Source organism: Tamandua tetradactyla, chromosome 1, assembly GCF_023851605.1.
Source record: "Tamandua tetradactyla isolate mTamTet1 chromosome 1, mTamTet1.pri, whole genome shotgun sequence".
Classification (NCBI taxonomy): Eukaryota; Metazoa; Chordata; class Mammalia; order Pilosa; family Myrmecophagidae; genus Tamandua; species Tamandua tetradactyla.
In genome coordinates, this window is record NC_135327.1 from 140,257,824 (window position 1) to 140,279,768 (window position 21,945).

The window sequence follows — 21,945 nt, forward strand, 5'->3', positions numbered from 1 at the left end:
GGTACAACATGGATGAACCCTGAAGATATGCTGAATGAAATAAAAGACACAAAGGGACAAATAGTATACAATTCACTTATATGAAATAACTAGAATATGCAAATTCTCAGAGAAAGAAAACAGAGTACAGAAAACCAGGGTCAGGGTAGGGGGAATAGGCACTTACTGCTTAAAGGGTTCAGGGTCTGTTTGAGATGAAGGAAAAGTTTTAATAGATGACAATGAAGGTAGCACAACACTGTGAATGTGATTAATACCACTGAATTTTATGATTAGGAGTGATTAAGATGAGAAATTTTATGTTGTATAAAGGAAGAGGGAGAGAGAGACCAAAAGACAATGACAATTAAATGCAATATATGATCCTGGATTGGATCTAATTATGGAGAAAATGTCCAGAAGGACACTTGGGGAAAAAATCATAAAACTGGAATATGGACTCTATGCTTTATGACAATATTAGGTTTCTTTAACTTGAAATCTGTGCTAAAGGTGGGTGCATGAGTATATACCCTTGTACTCAGAAAATATCCAGGATCATGGAAGTGTTAAGTGTTAGAAGAGCATGATATATGCAACCTACTCCTAAATGTTTAGAAAATAGAAAGATGGATAGATAGACAGATAGTGAGAGATAAAAACAGAGAATATGATACAACAAAAATGGCAAAATACTAATAACTGATAAATCTGGGTATCTGTGTGAAGAGTACAATGAAGTTCTATGTATTGTTTCTATACGATTTTTGCAACTTTCCTATAAGACAAATTATTTCAAAATAAAAAGTAAAAAATATATAAATAAAGAATTCAAGAAACATACTTAGCATAAGATTCTGCTATTACCAACTAAATTACAGCATTTACCTTGCTACTCAAAATCAAATGAGAATGCCAAATTTTAATCTAGATTTAGCAATTTATTCTGAATTCTCTACCCCCAAAACTCATTCATTTTATACTGAGAAATAATTTGGCATCATTCTTCAACTCTCAATGAAATGAGTGACTCAGACAGGGATCATCAATTGATAAAAAAGCCTTGAGGAAAAAGATGGTTGAGGAACTGAAGATTCACAAATATTCACCCATAAATTACTAGCTAAATGCAAATAGAAAAATGAACCATTATGAGTCAATGTCATATGAAAAAATCAGCGGGACAATTCTAGATTAAAGTAAATGAAATAGATAAAACAACTAAATGCAGTGTGTTTGGGAATAACTGGGGAATTGGGATAATTCTAATAATTTGTGTACGAACTAATTATATGATTAATTTCTTAAATGTATCTATAGTGTTGCAGTTATGTATAATGTCCTTATTTTTAGGAAATCCAGGCTGAAATAATTAAGGATGAAGTGTCATAATGTCTATAATTTACTTTCAAATAATTCATAGTATAAATGCCACAAAATATTATCTATTGTTGAATCTAGGTACGGAACCTACATGGGAGCACTGTATTATTCTCTCAACTTTTCTGTATGCTTGAAAATTTTTACAAGAAGTTAGGAAAAAAGAAATAACAGAAAATTTGTTCAAGTTCTTCTTTACTTTCTTCTTCTTGTGTATCACAGTCTAAAAGGAAAAATCAAGCTGACTTAATTGTATAAGTTAGACTTACACTTAGAGATGAGGTTGATCTAAATTCTTTACACATAATTCACAACTCTGAGTAAGCTAATAAAAACCCAGATTATTAATCTAAAAATACTGAGATAAAAGGCACATGAGAAATAAACATCTTTTCTTTCTCCCCACAAACTACAATATTGCCAAAGCTGATGTGTCTAAACATACATAATGTTCAAAAGTATCTGCTTCAATTATGTTGCAGGATTTTGTTTGCTTATCTAAATTTACTACTTTTCCAATATTAAAGTGATAATCTAAAAAAATATAAAAGTTAATCTACAGATACCAAATTGCTAATGACAGTTTTGGAAGGTGGGGAGATTTCACACATTAATTTATACACATTCACAGTGTTCAATTTTATAACCATTATTAAAATGTAGTGAAAAAAATTCTGTCCCAGTTATTTTGGGGTAAAATGATATATTTCTGAATGTAATTGTGGAGCTTTTGATTATCTAGGCTTAGGTAGGTTTAGAATTAGGACATTCATCTATGATCCTCCTTTACTTGGTTGGGCTCAGAGCAACAAAAGGTTAGTCTCTTCCTGTGCATGTTAGCATCATGTTCCTAAGGAAGGGTCAACCTCTGATTCTCAAATACTGATCACAAATTAAAAATTCCAAAGAATCTTGTCCACCTTGGCTTCCTGAATCACAGTATAGGAAAAATATCCATTGACTATCTCTGCCATGCAGGAGAAACTCCACAAAAGCAAAATTTAGACAGTAAATTGCAGTTGTCTGTATAAAGTTAGAATGCTAGAAGCACAAGAACAGGCAGTATGCAGCTTTGGTATCTGGAGACTGAGGAGATGGGCAACTAATGAAGCACAGATGTGAAGGGAGTGTGACTCATGTAAAAAGAGTGTGACCTCCTATACCTAATATGTTCTCTATGCATGCTTTGAGTGATAACAGATGAGATTAATGTAATTATGCACTTGCTTCCTAAACACATACATTCTGTCTAAATATCACTAAATGGAATGTTATGAGAGCTACAGTTCCTGTAACTTCTTCCTGCACCCCAGGAATGGAATAGAAATGACTATGTGTTTTGGGGAAAACTGAGCCCCCTTTTTTTCATGAGCAGAGTGAAACCTTAAAAGTCACATGGCTCCAAGGGCACAAAGTTCATTAATTTGCAGGAGCTTCGCCAGAGAGGAGAGAGGGGGCATGGTGGACAGGAAAATTTCTCCTTGAAAAATGTGGCTTTTGCAACTCCTGTCAAATTCAGGATGGAAACCTAACTAAAAGAAAACTTGCCTTTGGGCAGGATTCTCTTTGAAGATTCTTATATGTACAGAATGATAGATAAGACTGTTTGCTTCAGATTCACACTCTCCATTGGTCTGTAATCACGTAGCACAGAGCATCTACAGCACATAATGTTTAAAGATGAATCAATGCAAAAAAAGATAAAAACTTCAATTAATTTTTGGGTTGTTTCTTAAATATGGTACTAGAAAATGTCTTGTCATTTTGGGTAGTTAAGGTCTTTTTTTTTTTTTTTCACCTTTAGCTTTGTAAACTTCCTTACAATGTAGACTAATTACCATAACAATTCATGTGTAAGACAACTGGACATTCTTTATATACTGGAAATGATTTGTGAATCCAATACTTCACTAAGTGTTTTAACTTCTGTGTATATATCTCTCATCAATAAATGTGGATTCAAATTAAAAAAAAAGATATATTTCTGAAATATGCTTTAAGATATTTGAATAAGAAAAGAAAAGAAAGTAGAAAAGACATGAAACATTACTTGCACAGTTGGTGATAATTGCTGAAGCAGGATGATGGGTGCACAGAGAATTCATTATACTGTTTTGGTTTCTTTCAAACTGACGAAAATACTCATAATAAAAACTTCGACATTTTTCAAGCTAAATATAGAATTGCCGTATGACCCAGCAATACTATTGCTAGGTATCTACTCAGAGGACATGAGTGCAAGGACACAGACAGACATTTGCACACCAATGTTTATAGCAGCATTATTCACAATTGCCAAGAGATGGAAACTGTCAAAATGTCTATCAACAGACAAGTGGCTAAACAAACTGTGGTATGTACGTATGATGGAATATTATGCAGCTGTAAGACAGAATAAAGTTATGAAGTATGTAACAACATGAATGGACCTTAAGGACATTATGCTGAGTGAGATTAGCCAGAAACAAAAGGACAAATACTGTATGGACTCACTGATATGAACTGACATTAGTGAATAAACCTGGAGAATTTCATTGGTAACAAAGACCATCAGGAGATAGAAATACGGTAAGATGTTGGGTAATTGGAGCTGAAGGGATACAGATTGTACAACAGGACTGAATGTAAAAACTCAGAAATGGATAGCACAATACTACGTAACCGCAATACAATTATGTTAAAACAATGAATGAAGCTGAATATGAGAATGATAGAGGGAGGAGGGCTGGGAGCACAAATGAAATCATAAAGAAAGACAGATGATAAAGACGAGATGGTATAATCTCGGAATGCCTAGAGTATATAATTATAGTGACTAAATGTATAAATTTAAAAAACGCTTTTGCATGAGGAAGAACAAAGGAATGTCATTACTGCAGGGTGCTGAAAATAGATGGTGATTAATATTTTAAAATTTTAACGTATATGTGAGAGTAAACCAAAAAATGTTTATTTGGTATAGAATTTATATTTCGACTAGTGCATTTCCTAATATAACTTATGTCGACAGCTTAATTGAACACCATAAGTACATGGAACCTTGAGTAGGGCATAAGATTTTGTTGGTTTGTACAGAGTGATGCCCCGATAAATCCCGGAGTGATTGAACAGTGAATAAAAAAGAATTTGCAAAGTCCCCTTTGAGGAATGGTGAGAAAGGGGGAAAATTCAACTTCCCCAAGTTGAATTCTTAATATTCTCACAAGCAGTGGGGACAACCAAAGCTATAGGCTGAGCCCTTAATCTTGGGGTTTGTTCATATGAAACGTAGCCTCACAAAGGATAGGTCAAGCCTACTAAAAATTAGGCCTAAGAGTCACCCCCCAAAGAACCTCTTTTGTTGCTCAGATGTGGCCTCTCTCTCCAGCCAACATAACAAGCAAACTCACCACCCTCCCCCTGTCTACATGGGACATGACTCCCAGGTGTGCGGATTTTCCTGACAACGTGGGACAGAAATCCTAGAATGAGCTGAGACTCAGCATCAAGGGATTGAGAAAACTTTATCAACCAAAAGGGGGAAGAGTGAAATGAGACAAAATAAAGTGTCAATCGGTGAGAGATTCCAAACAGAGCCAAGAGGTTATCCCGGAGGTTATTCTCCTTTTTTTTTTTTTTAACATGGGCAGGCACTGGGAATCAAACCTGGGTCCTCTGGCATGGCAGGCAAGCATTCTTGCCTGCTGAGACACCGTGGCCCGCCCTCCTGGAGGTTATTCTTACACATTAAATAGATATCACCTTGCTACTCAAGGTGTAATGGAGAGGCTGAAGGGAACTGCCTGAAAATGTAGAAGAGCTGTGTGCCAGTAGCCATGTCTCATGAAGACAACTGTATAATGATATAGCTTTCACAATGTGACTGTGTGATTGTGAAAATCTTGTGTCTGATGCTCCTTTTATCTACCTTATCAACAGACGAATAAAACATATCGAATAAAAATAAATAATGGGGGAACAAATGTTAAAATAAATTTAGTTTGAAATGCTAGTGATCAATGAAAGGGAGGGGTAAGGGATATGGTATGTATGAATTGTTTTGTTTTCTTTTTATTTCTTTTTCTGAATAGATGCAAATGTTAAAAATTTTAAAATTAATAATAAAATCTTTAATATTTTTCAATCTATAAGTCAAGAAAAAATATAATAGTTTAGTGTATCTTTAAAAGTGAAAACGTTTTGAAGTTCTAAAAATTATTAGTTTAGTTAAGTAAGCACTTTTATTATTGGAGCCCCTTTACACACAAATAGATTTTATATACGCCACATTTTATCACAATCCTTTTTACTCTAATAAAAATTAAGTACTTTTCATTATCTTACTTAAGTAGTTTTTTCATAATTTGAAAGTTTAATTCACTTGAGTATGGTAAAAAATATTTACTATAATTTACCTAAAACCTCTGAAATGTAAACTGATTATGGTCCATACTCTTATATACCAAAACTCCCAGAAATTAGGGTACTATGGAAAAATTATACAGGTTACACCTAAGCTGTAGATTCAGTAAAACTTAATCTATCTCCAATGTGTTAGGTAGGAAAAAAAAGTTGAGAACTAATATCTCTTATGGAATTCCTACAAAATCCCAGGATCATATAATTCTCACAATCCTGTTAAAAAAGGCATCATTCCTATTTAAACAGATGAGGATGGACCAATGTCACACAAACAGGAAGAAATCAAAATAAGGTGAAATTACTCCCAACAAAAGGGAGAAAAAGAAAAAGAAATACAAACTTCATCTTTGAAGTAACTAGGAGATACTGCAATCATAAACTGAAATACAATGTATAACAACAGAAAGCCGACAGAATGGTAAATTATTAAGCATAGTATAAGAGGGTTTATCCTAAGTCCTAACAGAGAAAGATAATGACAATCATACTTACCTTGCAGTATCATCAGAAAGGGCTGCAGAGGGCAGAAAACCCTCCACATTTCCAGGAGAATCAGAGGTGGGGTCTCAGGAAAAACTGAATTAAAGGGGCTACAAGCTCAGGGTATCCCACACTGAAGAGGGGAGAAGTAAAATGTTGCAATAAAAACAGGGAGGCTACCATGAAAATATAAACTGAATGGGAAGTAACCTTCTTTCTCAACCCAGCAATAGAACCCTGACATCTAAACTCATTAGCTCTGCCAAACCCCACCTCTACCCCTCACCATCTCACTCATACAGAAAGAGACAGAAAAAATACATATTTATCCAAAGAACCTGAAAGCCTTCCTACCCAACACCCAGAAAAAAAAATAAAGATAACAACATGGGAGTCCATCAGTCACTGAGTCATGTTCATGCATGCCCAATGAACTTTCAATCAGCTTTAACAATTTTCTCTTAAATATGAAGGAACTGCTAAGGATCTCACAGATCTGAAGAAAGCCTCTATGATGGTTAGGTTCTGGTGTCGACTTGGCCAAGTGATGAGGCCCAGCTGTCTGGTCAGCTTGACCGTTGCTGCAAGGATATTTCCTGGCTGACTGATAAATCAGAAGGCTGGTGTATTAAATCATCAGTCAGCTGATTGTCTATGTGGCTGATTACATCTATGATCAAATTCAATCAGTTGAAGGCTTTTAAAAGAGAAGAGAGACTCTTTCACTGCTTCTTCAGCCAGTGAGTCGCTCCTGCAGAGTTCATCCAGACTCTTTATTGGAGCTGTCAGCTTCAAAGCCTGCCCTACGGATTTTGGACTTTTCCATTCCCATGGTTGCATGAGACACTTCCATAAATTTCATGTTTAAAAAGCTTTCCTGTTGGTTCTGATTCCCTAGAGAACTTTGACTAACACAGCCTCCAATACAAAGAAAGAGACCAAAAATGAAAAGAAAAGTAATAACTAAAGGAAACAAATAATACAAGGAGCAGAAGAACACTACAAAGAAATACAATTAATACCCTTAAAGACATAACAGAAGATGCTACATCCAGGAAAAAGGAGTAAGATGCTCTAATACAAGAATAAAGAATAAGCCCTCATAAAAAAAATTTTTTTAAGGCTTAAGTTTCAAAATTCAGTAAAAAGGCTGAGTCTCCCATACAGTGTTTCAACAACACTAGATACCAGGCAATAATGTTAACAATACCTTCAGACTTTTGGGGGAAAATTATTTCTCATATAAAAAATCTCATATAAAAATCTCTTACTAGTCAAACAGTCAAGTGAGGATAAATACAAAATCTCATAAAAATATATACTTCCCATGGCACTCTTTGACAGATTATACTAGGGTGGATACCAAAATGAGGGAATACACAAAAAGGAAGACATGGGATCTAGGAAAAGGAGATTCAACAAAAGTGAAGGAAACTCCCAGCTAGGAGAAATCCCAAGATGATAACTATGCAGCATGCCTAAAGAGGAAATAATCCAGACTGAAGTAGGAAGGACAGTTTCAAAAGGGATGTCTATAGAAACAAATGGCACTGATAAGTTTATCTTACTGATTTGACCATCTGGAAAGTCGTACTGAGAAGATTTTTGTAGCTGCTGGAGGATATGAAAAGATGTAGCCAGAAATTCAGAGAAAACTAAAAAAATGACAAACTGAGGCATGAAAAACAAAATGTTATACAAGAAAATGAAATTATAGTCAACTATTGTCTCAGCAGGGTCAATTATTTGGACATTATGATGAAAATTATGAATCTTAACCTAAAATTGTAAAATAACAATATTAGAAGAATGGGAGAACATATAGTTTGAAAAATCCTTAGAGCCAGACATCTATCCCATTAAAACCACTAACATTTACATTTCTCAAATTATTCAATTCTGAGAGAAACCTCAATTTTTTTCATTAGAATTATATTCCGCAACTACATTTTCAAAGCCAAAATTCAGTGAAATGCTCTGGTTTTGTCCATGGACACTTCACAGGTCATTCAACAGAAAAAAAACGAAGTCACAATGAAAGCAAAAACACTAACAAAATTAGAAGAGATACACAAATTTTATCACTTACTGGAGTCAGTTAAGGCACTAGTTAACTTAAGGCTGTTTATTCTGTTTGCCACAATGCAATACTAAATATTGGGTATATTCAATATACATTCATTTTTAATTTCCACAATTACCAGTTCAACAATTAACTCCACCTTATAGGAAAATTGGTTGTAAAATCTCCTGGAGATTACCACTATAAGCACCAAAACTTGGTTATTTTCTATTTTATAAAATGTAAAATGTTTTGCTTTTTCTAAGAGATACAATTTAGCTTTTACTTGATGATTAGGCTTATTATGCAAATCAGTTCTAGCACTGTGAAGAGGTTTTATGTGTGTAGGCATCAGCCCTTATACTAAATGGGCCCAGATTATCACACTTTTGTAATTCTCTTACTCATCACTTGTAACTTTCATATCTATTGTCAATGATCCTTCCTCTATCAGGACTAACTCACATTTTAATCTGCTTGGATTAAAAAACAAAAACTCAAATAACATTTACTAAATGCCCCACCAGTACCTTTCATATACACACTCTCATTTAATACAAATATTCCTGTTAGAATGGTGCTTAATGTAAAAATGTTACCTAATTAAATACTAAGGGCTTAAAAAAAAACACTATAAATAAATACAAGAGTTTTAATAAATTGATTTGGGAGGGGGAGGGGGTTGAGTCTTTTGGGTGTTATTTTGGAAAGGAGTATTTCTTTTCCCTGCTTAGATGTCTTTATGGCTAACTTCTGATTCTGTCTCAGACTGCTCAGTCAATGAGCTATGGATAACTTAGGAATTACTGAATATCCCACATACAGTCAAGTTAGAGGAACAGTGAAAACAACAGACACTTGGTCACGCATTCAGTAAGATCTGTTTCGTACAGATCTAAAACAGACACTTGGTCACGCATTCACTAAAATCTGTACGAAAAGCCCAGTTAAATGAGAACTGTATTACAAATTAGGCCTTTTATATTTGCAATTATACCTATAACCAAGACATGTATACAATATTGCTGTTTTATTATAACAGTTCTTAAAAAAGCTTCTTACTTGATGAAAATACGACCTCAATTCAGTTTATTATGACCATTAGTATATAAGTACTTCCAAATTGAGAGGGCAAGATTTTCACTATTAAATTTACCATCAAAAGGCTGAAAAACCATCCTTTTCTTTGATTTTGTTTTCCTCAGTAAAATATCAGTGTTTGCCAATAAAATGAAAATCTTACTATAGTGTTAATATCAGTCACTACTCAAAAAAAAACCACATAAAAAGAAACACATTCCCCACATAACTCAGAGATACACTAAGTTAAATGTAAAAGCTATCATTTCCTGCGTTCAGTGTTGATAATGTAAGTGGTGAATCTTAAAAGGAGAAAGATTCTAAATGTAACTTAAAGGGCTACAGAAAATTCTCAACACTTTCCTTTAAGGACCATTGTGTGCGCCACATTTTAAGTTAGAATTTTAAAAATATGCTATTTATTTTCAGCCATTCCATTACTCTGTCTGGTCTATATTATATCCACTTCACCATTTAAAGAAATTAAGAGTAAATACGTTGTTTACAGTTCCAAAATAAAAATACTGAGCAGCATATAGACAACAAACTTACAGGCTCTTAACTTTCAAGGTTCACATGCAGTTATTAAAACAACCTTTAAAATATTAACCATCTAAAATTCCTGAGTAGTAGTATAAATACCATCTTCAAAACCACTTTCCTAGAAGTGATATCCGCCAAAAAAGCTGAGAGATCTTTACAATGGGCCAAAGAATCTGATGGTTGAGTTTAGAGGTCAAACTTTGCCATGAACAAAACATCAAGGAAAAGGTAACACTGTTGCCATAAGCGCAGCATTTTTAAAAAATGTGAAAATAAACCTTTCCAATTCAAATACAGAGAATTTTTCATGATCTAAGCTACCACTGGATCAGCAACGATAAAACTACTTGACGTTTAATTTTTTTCCGACAAAAGGAAAAAAATGCCTTTAATAAAACTGTGTAGTGATGTATATTTATAAGAGACATTATCAGCATTAAGCTTTCGAACACATGATTTCATTTTCAACGGGTCTCCGTACTGTACCAATATCAGATCATTCTATATCAAAAACAAAAAAAGGCTTGACCATGTATTTTAAAGAAATACTTTCTGGAAATTATATTACTACTCTACATTTGAAAAGAAAACTGTCTAGCCCTGCCTGAAAAGGACGCTAAAGAATTTGCCTGTTTCTGAAGCTAAAACATTTTTCAGTCACTTGATTCGGCAAAAAAATGTCAAAGCTCCTGGTTTTACCATTTGCTGCAGGAGAAAGAATATGGGTGAAAATTCTTTTTGAAGAGTGGTATTTCAAACAGTACTACTCAAAAACATTAAGAATAATGGAGCAGAGCAGAGGAGGGTGGAGGGAGGGTAACCTTATGAAACAGCACACTTAGGGCCCTGCACACTACCTCATTTCCCTAATAGGGATGAAAAGCTCAAGCCTCTGGTAGCTTCTCGCTGACGCCAAAGCTCTCCACACCCCCTTTTTTGACAGATTTTTTGGTGTTGGAAACTGTGTCACAAATACGAATTCCCGTGGTCACATCTAAACGGTCTAGTGAATCAATCAAACATCTTTTACACTCTCAAACCCTTCCCATCATTCCGCTCCTTCCCACCTCCCATAACCAAACACACCTAGGCAGGTCCGCTAGAACGAATTCTGCAAATCCTGCAGTGCATTAGCTGGGAGGCAAAAACGACACAGAAAATAAAGAGTTTCGGCCATTCCCTGCGCTGCGACCGAAATTACAGGCTCCATTTCCTGTTCCCATGGGGACTGGAAAATCGCCCTCTGAGAACGGGATGCCTCCTGTCCACTCTAGTATGGCGCACGCGGCCCTCGCGCTCCCCTTTCCGGGCCCCACCGGGTGGGAGCGCGGGGGGAGGGTGCGCGGCGGGAGGACCCGCGGCTACTAAGGGGTCAGGGGACGGCCTCCCCGTTTCCTCCTCTCCCCTCCCCCACTCCCGGCGCCGGCACCCACCTCGCGGCAGCGGCTTCACCACCCCATTCTCCTCCCGGACGGCCCCACCGGCCTCGCCAGCCGCGCCGAGGCCGTGCCTCCGCCTCTCCTTCTCCCGCTTCTCCTTGGGTCTGCGCTGCTTGGCGTTGCCCGAGGAGGCTGCGGCCGGCAGCAGGAGACGGTGAGACTGAGCATGCAGTAGCGTAGGAGGGACCAGCAGTTTGCGCGGCACAGGCTGAGACGAGGAAGCTGAGGCTGAGGAGGCGGCGACCAAGCCAGCGGAGAAAGAGAAGCTGCTCCGGGAAGAGGAGGACGAGGAGGGAGCAGCAGACAGAGCAGCGAAGCTCCAAGTCGCGGGACTACCATAGCTGTGAGGCGAAGGTGCCGCCGGCGGCGGCGGCGGCTGCAGCTGCCTGCTGTTCCCGCCGCTGCCTCCTTCACCGTTCACTCTTCGCGGCGCCTTCTTCTCCTCAGTCCGAATCTTTTTGGCGGTCAGAGAACACGGCGGGTCCCGGGAGGGGGGCTGCAGCTTGCCAAACGGTTCTTTCTCCGCGGTTGCAGCGGCAGCGGCGGCAGCGGCGCAATGCAGTGAGCTCGGAGGCTCCGCCATTTTGCGCTCCCGTTGTATTTACTCTTCTTGGCTCCCGGGCGCGGGGCAGAGGCGGGCGCTCTCAGCCGGGCGGGGAAGGGGCGGGGCGGCTTGCCTACCGGCCAGATCTTCCATTGGACGAGCCTTGCTGAGGGATCCCTCCAAGGACCAGTCGAAGGCACGAATCTAGAGGCAAGGGGGCGGGATCGCCAAGCCGGACCTTCTGGAGATAAGAGCTCGGCGGGGCGCGGCAAGTGGCAGAACAAGATACTAGAGAAGGTTCTTGCAACTGTCGCTAGCTTGAACTTGGAGGTCCGGGAAGAACCCTTACCCAGACCTCAAAATCTAACCCTGGCCAGGTCTGCCTCGACAACTTTTTGGAACTTTTACTACTTTCTCTTTCATATATAGGAGGTCCCATTTGTATCCCCCTCCTCCTGAGCGCTCAAAAAGCCGGATATTGGAGATGCTCAGCTCAGAGGAGAAAATTGTGCCGGTAATTAAGTCTTCCTTCTGTTTGGCAGTAGCTGGTTGAAGGGAGAGGCTAAAAAGCACTTGGTGTGGTGGCAAGATAATGTTACTGTTAATGATTGTCAACTGTAAGCCTTGAGAGCTTTATCTCCCTGCAAGCCTAGAACTTTCGGATTACTTCCGAGCTGAAGGGTAAGATTCTTCCATTGTTTGAACAATTTTTTATAACTCTTGTTACAGCATAAAAGTTTTAATATTATAATTATAATTCAGACTCATCAAGAAAATACGTTTTTTTGAAAAGCAAGACTTTTACAGATATTTGTGTTTTAGCGTTTAGTTGGCACATTGAGTGTTCGATGATTTGTATGTTCTGATTTTTAGCTCAGAAGGAATTTGGGAAGATGGGTTACAGTAATATTGTTACCATAGCAAGGAGCACGATTTTACTTTAACCCTTAGATCTCACGGTTAGATGTTAAAATAAAAACAGTCAAGTCAGGAGATGATCGTCAGTAAGACGATATTTTATGAGTTCTAAAATGAGTACTAGGTTGCTGTAACTTTCTAGCAGCAGTTAAAAGTAACCTTTCAGTGCTGCAATAACGGGATATTCACATGGAAAAATAATGAAATGTGACCCCACCATACAGCATTCAAAAAAAAAAGAAAGAAATCTTTCCAACTCTTGTGATCTCAAGAAGTTGGAATTCTTTATCTTGTTACCCCTTTTTTGTTTTTTAGAATTTGTCAGGCTCAAAATTAAATATTGGTTTATAGACTTGTTTTTAGACTTCTCAAAATTTTTAAAATGACAAAAGTATTACTTTCTTTAAGATATAATGGTAGTAATAAGATATAATGCTGAAAGCAAGTTGAAATGTAATTGGAATTGATTGGTAGCAAATGTCTTCATGAAAAAGTAGCATTGGTGGAGGTGTGGACAGAGAGCAGAGGACCTGAAATTGTTTGCTATTCACTAGCTTTGTGACTATCATGACCTCTATTTCTTATCAACTGATAAAAAATAAATGAATAAATTTCATTTGTAAGGTGACTTCCTCACTGAAGTTCTGCCATGTTCATGAAGCTTTTCTAATTTTTTTTTTTTTTTTACATGGGCAGGCATCCGGAATCGAACCCGGGTCCTCTGTCATTGCAGGCAAGCATTCCTGCCTGCTGAGCCATCATGGCCTGCCCACGAAGCTTTTCAAAAGCACATTGAAACCATTACAGTCAAAGTAGCTTAATCATTGACTTTCCATGTAATCTCCCTTATCTCTGACAAATCTCTAGGTGGTACCCTGAAATTTGCACATTTAGCCTCTTATCTCCCACAAAGGGGTCTGGGAAATCTGATTTCTTATGCTTAGCTAAAGTGTGCTCCTCCTTGCACTATACCCTATTACGCTATTACATACTGATACCAGATCTGGCCCTAAATTTATAGGGCCTAGAGGAGAGTGTAACTATGGAGACCCGTATACAATCTCTCTAAAAATTTAAAAGTTATAATAAATCAAGATAAACTATCATAAAAGAATATGTTCTATACTACTACTTTGACAAATCCTCTTTCATAATGATCTGGAACTCCAAGTTTAAGTTTAGAATTTTCGGAGTCCCTGGACTGACTGCTTTCTCTTCTAACCTCCAACTGCTTCACACCTCACACCAAGAGGGGCCATGCTTGCACCAGAGAGGGTAGCTCTCATGCCCAAGGATATGTCCATGCCCTATACGCCTGAATATAGGACTATACAGTTAGCCACTCAGTATGCCCTCAGTTCTAAACGGTCAAAAAGAAGAGTGCAGGGTGCACGGGTGTTCAGTGCTAGAATGCTTGCCCTTCATGCGGGAGACCCGGGTTTGATTCCTGGACCGTGCACCCCCCCCCCCCCCAAAAAAAAAGCAAAACAAAGAGGAGTGCAGGCTCTGACAGATACACTGTTTTAACCCCATGGACTCCTTCCCATTTTTAGGAGAAGATGGCCAAAATAGACAGCGTCCTTTACCAAGTGTTTTAAGTTGCAAGCTGCTGAAATGCGATATACCTGAATTGGAACAGCTTTTAAAAAGGGGAATTTATTGAGTTGCAAGTTTACAATTCTAAGCCTGTGAAAACGTCCAAATTAAGGCAAGGCTGTGGAAATGTCCAAATTAAGGCATCCAGGGAAAGAAACCTTAGTTCAAGAAGACCAGTGATGTTCAGGGTTTCTCTCTCACCTGGAAAGACATATGGCAGCATCTGCTAGCTTTCTCCAGGAATCGTAGTGGCTCTGTCCCTTCTTTTGGCTCTGTCAGTTCTGGTGGCTCTAGTAGCTCTGAGTGGCATTCTCGTTCACTCTTAAAAGGTTCCAGTAAGCAACCCCACCTGAATGGGTGGAGACATGTTTCCATGGAAACCATCTAATCAAAACTTATCACCCACAATTGAGTGGATCACATCTCCATGGAAACAATAAAAAAGATTCCACCCAACAGTACTGAATGAGAATTAAAGGACATGGCTTTTCTGGGGTACGTAATCACTTCCAACCAGCGCACCAAGTCTAAGGGCGTTACTGTCTCTTATAGAACACTCAGTTATCTGTTTTCTCTCCTGTATAATCAACTGTTACCTTTCAACTAGATCATTCCTAACAACATTTAACTAGGAGATATCCCCCACCACTATCACCACTTCCTATTGGCTTAATCTCTTTATTAGCACTAAAATCATCCCCCTGTCCCCCCTCTCTCCATGTACACTGTTGCTACCCTATTCCAAGCACCACCCCTCTCACCTGGATGACTGTACTAGCCTTTTTTACAGCTCTCCTTGTATTCTATCCCTTCTCAAACCTCTTCTCCGTTCTATAGCCTGAATGCTCTTTTTCAAAATCTAACTGATCTTGTCACTTTCCTTGCTGTAGACCTATTAAGGGTTTCTCTTGCTCCTAGGATAAAGCACAAAATCCTTAACATGCCCCACAGAGACACTTCATGATATACACACCTTCCTCTTCTATGCCCCAGTATTGGGTCTTTAGTTTCCAGAATGCACCATGCTGTCTTTCAACATAAGAATATTGCATATGCTTTTCCCTTTGCCTGGAATGCTTTTCCTTTTACCTAATCTTTATGTGATAGTAGATATGGGGTATAATGGAGGAGAATAACATGAATGACTCCTAGATTCTGATCTGCATAACTTGATGGACAGTAGTACCATTCACTGAGCTAGGAAACACTGTTAGAATGCCAAGTTTAGGGTACTTTTTTACCTTAATACCTGATGAATATAAGGTGCCTTTGAGATATCATATTCTGTGCATCTCAGCTCAAGCTCCATTTCCCTTCCCAGTCAAGATGAGGCTTTTCCACTATTTGTTTCTTTTATTCGTACCCTCTTTATTTCTGCTTTTTATAATCTCTCTGCCATACCTTTCCACTCCATCCTTTATAATATCAGTTTTGTTGTAAACGTACTACCCTACCCCTGCTTGTCCACCTTGTCTGAAGCCTGGCTGCCTTCTAAGAACAGTCTGTACTTTTGGAAGTGGCTCATTCTCTCTGAACTGGGGTCACCTCTTCAATTCTACATCATAGAACTTGAAGTTATTATTACTTTTTCAATATCGTACAAAAAACACTTTCTCTTATGAGATCCTTACAGTAAGGTTGTACCAATCTTCACTGACTTCCAAGTAATTTCACATCATTTACTCAGGACTTTGACACTTGTCACAAATTCATCATTTTAATTGACTTTAGTGTCCTTGCTAGTGACCAATCCAGTACTTTCACTTGGACCTATTTCTATTCTGTTTCAACCACAACCTCCAAGGGCTTCTCCCTAGTCCTCTTTATCATCCACAACTTTTCCATCTCTGAAAAATTAAACTATAGTATATTTTTTAAATTTATTTATTTTTAATTGTGGTAAAACTTACATAATACGCAAAATCATTTTAACCATTTGAAGTGGACGATTCTTTGACCTTAAAAACATTGACAATACTGTGTAACTTTCACTACTGTTATCAGACTATTTTCATCATCCCAAACCAAACCCATACTCATTTAGCAGTTACTCCCTATTTCCCCTCCATTGATAACCACTATTTTGCTTTCTGACTCTGTAAATTTGCTTATTCTAAGTACTTCACATACAGGAAATCATACGATTTTTGTCTTTTGTGTCTGACTTATTTAATGCAACATAGTGGCTGCCAGGCTCAACCATGTTGTAGAGTGTACCAGCACTTCATTTCTTTTTACAGTTGAATAATAGTCCATTATATGTATCTACCACTGTATACCACATTTTGTTTATCCATTCATCTGTCGATGGACACGCTTGGGTAGTTTCCACTTTGTAAATAATGCTGTGGTTTTATTATTATTTGTGATGTACAAATATCTGTTCATGTTCCTGATTTCAGTTCTTTTGGAGTAGAATTGCTAGGTCATATGATAATTCTGTGTTTAACTTTTTTGAAGAATTGCCAAACTGTTTTACACAGCAGCTGTACCATTCCCACCAACAATATACAAGGGTTCCTACTTCACCTCTCCAACACTTATTTTCACTTATTTTAATAATAGCCATCCTAATGAGTTGCCAGCACCTCAATTTGTTGCACTCAATTCTCATCATCTCTATCTATGCTGCTAACTTTCAACCTCAGGTCATTATATCTGCCTGCTATTATGCATCCAGGCTGTGGCGCATTGTTCCATTCATTTAAGTGTTGGGAATTCTTCGGGATATGTAATTGCTCTTTTTCGCACTCTGCATACTTCCAAATATTATGCACTTCGATGTCTTCTAAAATCTTAAATGCTGACAATTTCTAAGTCTTTCTCCACTGCTTTGACCTTTTTCTAATGCCTGATTCATATCCAGATGTAAAGTGGACTTCTTCCCCTGTGTCCATAAACACCTCAAACTTTCTACCACTTATTCCCATCTTCCCAAGTATCACTCTCCTGCCTTCCTTATCTATCTTGTCACCTAAGTTACAAACTGGGAATCTTCCTTGACTCGTTTTTATTTTCCCTACTCTCCATAGTGAGTCATCATCTCCACTCAATTCCTCTTCTCCTTTCCCACTGCTGCTACCTGCCTTCAGCCCCCAAATTAGCTTGAGTTAATCAAAGATTTCCTTTCTAACGGACTCCAGTCTTCTGTCTTCTAAAGTATATTCTATGATACTACCAAAATTATATTTCTAAAATATTAACTTGATTATGCTTCAGTTCTTTCAGTAATTCCCTCTTGCAGATGGAATAAAAGTTACACTCTTTTGTATAGCATATAAGCCATTCTTGATATGACCTCAGTAACCTGTTTCTCTCTCAGAACTCTCTTCTACAGCTTCCCCGTCTCAGTTATTCTGAACCATATGTAATTTCCAAGAGAGCTGCAACCACCATCCTCTGCTTCCTCCGCCTGGGTTACTCTGGCAAAATTCTGCTTATTCTTTAAGATTTCGCTCAAGTGCTTACCTAGTTATGTGATATGTTTCCATTCTGCCAAATGAGTTGCTCATTCCTTCCTGATTACTGTCCCTAGGATCATTTAACACATTGTTTCTGCTTCTAATCTGTGAGCTCCTCAAGTGCAGGAAAACACCTTATTTATATATGTATACCCAATATCTAGGACATGGTTAATGCCCAATAAATGTATTGAAAAAGAGAATATAAAGTGCAGGTTTCTGATCTCTGTTAAGATGAGGACCAGAGTTCACAAACTTAAGTATCAAATGTCTCAGTAAGCTTAAAAAAGCAAATAAGATCATTTGAATATATGACACCAGGGAGTGCTGGGAACTGTGGACAACTGGGACTTGCCTTGACGTTAAGATACAACGATGAAGATCAACTCTAGCTGATTGTTCCCACTGGAAATGAGGTGGGCCTACAAGATAAAAAAATCTTGATTTTTTTTTTCTAAGTTTCCTAAGAAACTATGCCAGCCAAACAAAATATGTCTGTGGGTCAGATATAATTCAAGTTTACCAGGTTGACTTCTAATGTATACAAAGTGTGGCTTAGTTTGGTTAAGATCAATTTTAAGAATTGTTATTATTGTTGTTTGTAATCCATAGCCCTTACTTTGTCACTTACTGGAATAGATGCTGAAACTTCCAGCCATATTAGATGTGTTAGTAGTGCTTAGAGCTATCCACCGTCTTCCTAATTTCTGGCTTCTTTATACATGGTGTCCTCCTGTATTCCTGAGCTGAACTGCATTTTCCCTCCACAGCTACACTATTCTCTGGCGTTGTCCAAGTTCCTGACCCCCTTGGAAGAAGAAAGCAGTTCTCTTCTTTTTTTGTACTTTATTCAAGCCTGCACTAACCTTAAAAACATCTCTCTCTTCAGTAACATTGGCCTGCTATGTGCCGTTCTCATTTGAATCACACTTGTTGTAAAGGCTGTTTCTATGATTTAGAAGAATCTGGCATTTCCCATTTTGATACCCTCACATGATCTCACTCTTTCATAGGTTTTTCTCTGTTTGGGTAGTACTAAATTACTATTTCCTGTCTGAAGAATGCCTTCATCCCTCAAATCATTTGTGGAGCAGAGATGACTCACTTATCCTGAGCTCATCCAGATTGTCTGAAGCTCCACAGTTGCCTATCCTTCCTACTCCTTCCCCACAGACCAGCGCCTCCCCCCTACCCCCCACCCCCGCCAAGGAATGATCTGTCATGGCACTTATATAAGGCCAAAATGTATGGACTATATCATAAGATAATGGACATTCCTGTCAAAAGAAGAGAAGGGTTATCATTACTTAGTGATATGCATAATTTTCATCCCTAACTGTTCTTTAAGAGCCTGATATTTTAGGGTTTGCATGCCACATGGCTATAGCACAAAAGCAGTCATAAGCAATATGTATCTGAATGGAGATGACTGTGTTCCAATAAAATTTTATTTACAAAAGTAGGAGGCAGGACTGCCTTAATTTCTACCTCACTACCATTTAGAAACATAGTTAAACATCTTATGCCACACTCTCCTTTGCTCACTCTGTATCAGCCATACTAGCTTTCTTTCTGTTCCCATCTCTGCCTCAGACCCTTTGCACAAGCTATTTTCTGGTGTTTGGAATGCTTCCTCCCTCCCACCTCCCACCTCTTTGGCCTAAGTTTAAGATAATTTCTTCATACATGCCTTCTTTAGTTGTGTCTATAACTCTCCTTCTCTTTCCGATGTTGTAGAAGCACCTTCCGTGGCCATTCTGTTGAAGGTGGCTCTCTCTTTATTATTCCCTATCATAACATTCTCTTTCTCTTACAGAGTACCTATCACAGTTTGTAATTGTTTTACAATTATTTGTTTTTTATTGTCTGCCTCTCCTGGTAAACAATAAGTTCCATGAGAACAGGCACCATGTCTTTCTTATTCATCAGTGTATCTCTAGAATCTAGCACAATGCCTTGTACACATTAAACACTCATTAATGTTTTTGAATGTCCGAATCAATCAGTGACCTAGCCTGAGTTCTGATTAGCAAATGTAATTTTTTTCACCAGCAACAGATATAATTCTACAGTAGTACTGATTGCATATCCACAGAAAGAAGTTAAAATGTTAACCTTTCTGATGAATCATATTATACCTATATGGCATTTCAGTAAATACCGATGTTTCTTAATGCATCAGCATACTGATACAGTGACTATTTGCACAACTCACAGTGCCCTTCTCCTCCTATGATGCCTCTCCAAAGGTGCAGAGTAGTTCTAGGTAAAGATATAGTAAACAATAGTAAAACAACACCACTATTATGGGATGAGATTTTATGAGGATTTGTTAATCATGTAGGGATGGTCAGAGCTATAAGAAAACCACTGACATAATCCTTTCCTTTAGGAAGAAATGTCTATCTGGATAATAGCTATAGCGATAGGAGTAAGAGGGTCAATTTTGATTCTTTGATGGTTGTCTTCAGAACTTAGAGTTAAGAAATTGTGAATAAACGTCAAAAAGAGCTCTGATCAACTAAAAGAAAGCATAATATCCAAGGCTGGTCTCTTTGCATACATCTGAAATCTTTCTGCTGTACTGTTAAAGAGCTTATAGACCAACATTGCATATACCTCCTTCCATCCCCACCTATTACAAGTACTGTTGGAATTGAGTTGCTTAAAATTTCATTATTGCCCTTTTATTGAAAAATAAGACCCCAATTAAGTCTTATAACTGTGTATACTCTGATAATTGTGTATACGTATATATATAAAACAAGCAAACACACTGAATCATAGATTCACTATTAATTTCTCCAGCATCACCAACATTGGATGTAGTAAATGTTAAATCTTTTCCCTCACCCTGATTATAGTCTGTATCAAATTTAGGAAGTAGGAAAGAGCCTAGTAAAGGTCTCAGGGTAGAGTCAGACTACTGTGTTATAACTGAGGTATTGCATACAGCAATCTCTGTTGTTTGTTTAGGGCAATTATCATGAGATTGGGTTACAGGAAAAAAAGTAAAGTACCCAAGTAGCCTTTGTTTAGCTATATAGTATCCGAAAAAAATTTTTTTAGTTTTATTGTTGTAACATATACAGTATAACAGTTCCCATTTTAACTGCTTTCAAGTATAAGTTAGTGGTGTTAATTACATTTATAATGTTGTGCTACCCTCAGCACTATCCATTATCAAAAGTTTCCCATCACCTCAGACTATTCCCCATACCCAGCCTTGCACCTGGTACTCTGTAATCATCTTTTTGTCTCTATGAATTTGCATGTTTTAGTTGTTTCACATGTGATTTCATACAATATATGTCCTTTGCCATTATTACATTCAACTGATGTCATCAAGGTTCTTCCATGATGTAGCATGATTCAGAACTTCATTCCTTTTTAGTGCTGAATAATATTGCATTGTGTGTGTGTGTGTGTGTGTGTGCATGTCTCATACAAATGCTTAAGATATTTAATGAAATAGCAAGAGTTTAAAATGTTAGTAAAAATAAACAGAATGTAATATTAAAAAAGCTTATTGAGAATAAATATTCTAGAAGCAAGTTAAACTTTATAATTAAAATTCAAAGAACAGCAGATATGTTTCATAAACATTATAGACACAACTAACGAAGGCATGTATGAAGAAATTATCTTAAACTTAGGCCAAAGAGAAAAAAATACAGAAAATATGAAGAAACATAATAAAGCAGCATGGAAGATAAAGTGAAAAACTCTAATATGGCTTCTAATCAGAAGGCCAGAAAGAATTTGCTGAGACAATATTTAAAGACTGAACATTTTTTCCAGAACTTATGAAGGACACCAAGAAACCCAACAAATTCCTAGCCACTTAAATGAAAAAAAAATAAATCGTAATTAAGCAAACTAAAGTGAAACTGCAAAAAATTGATATAAATATCTTAAGAACAGTCATAAAATGATAAATTTGAACAAAAGGCAATCAGTCTAAGAACTAACAAATTAAAAAAAATATCACATTTGTTTTTATCCATCTGTCCATTAATGGATACTTGGGTTGCTCCCACCTTTTGACTATTGTGAAAATAG

The 21,945-nt window shown here is 37.5% G+C and overlaps 1 protein-coding gene and 1 long non-coding RNA gene across 3 annotated transcripts in view; one reads left to right on the plus strand and one right to left on the minus strand.

Annotated features, from left to right (window-relative positions):
• The window catches only part of RSBN1L (round spermatid basic protein 1 like), a 121,864-nt gene extending 109,878 nt beyond the window's left edge, over positions 1-11,986 (minus strand). Inside the window, exon 1 of the mRNA XM_077155077.1 lies at positions 11,359-11,986. Within this exon, the coding sequence (XP_077011192.1) occupies positions 11,359-11,947 (589 nt within the window). The 5' untranslated portion in view covers positions 11,948-11,986. The remainder of the gene's footprint in view (positions 1-11,358) is intronic.
• LOC143678338 (uncharacterized) overlaps positions 11,284-21,945 on the plus strand; it is a 75,833-nt gene continuing 65,171 nt past the window's right edge. The window contains exon 1 of one of the 2 annotated variants that reach the window (XR_013173255.1): positions 11,284-12,589. This is a non-coding gene — a long non-coding RNA (uncharacterized LOC143678338). The remainder of the gene's footprint in view (positions 12,590-21,945) is intronic. The other variant, XR_013173204.1, reaches the window with a different exon arrangement.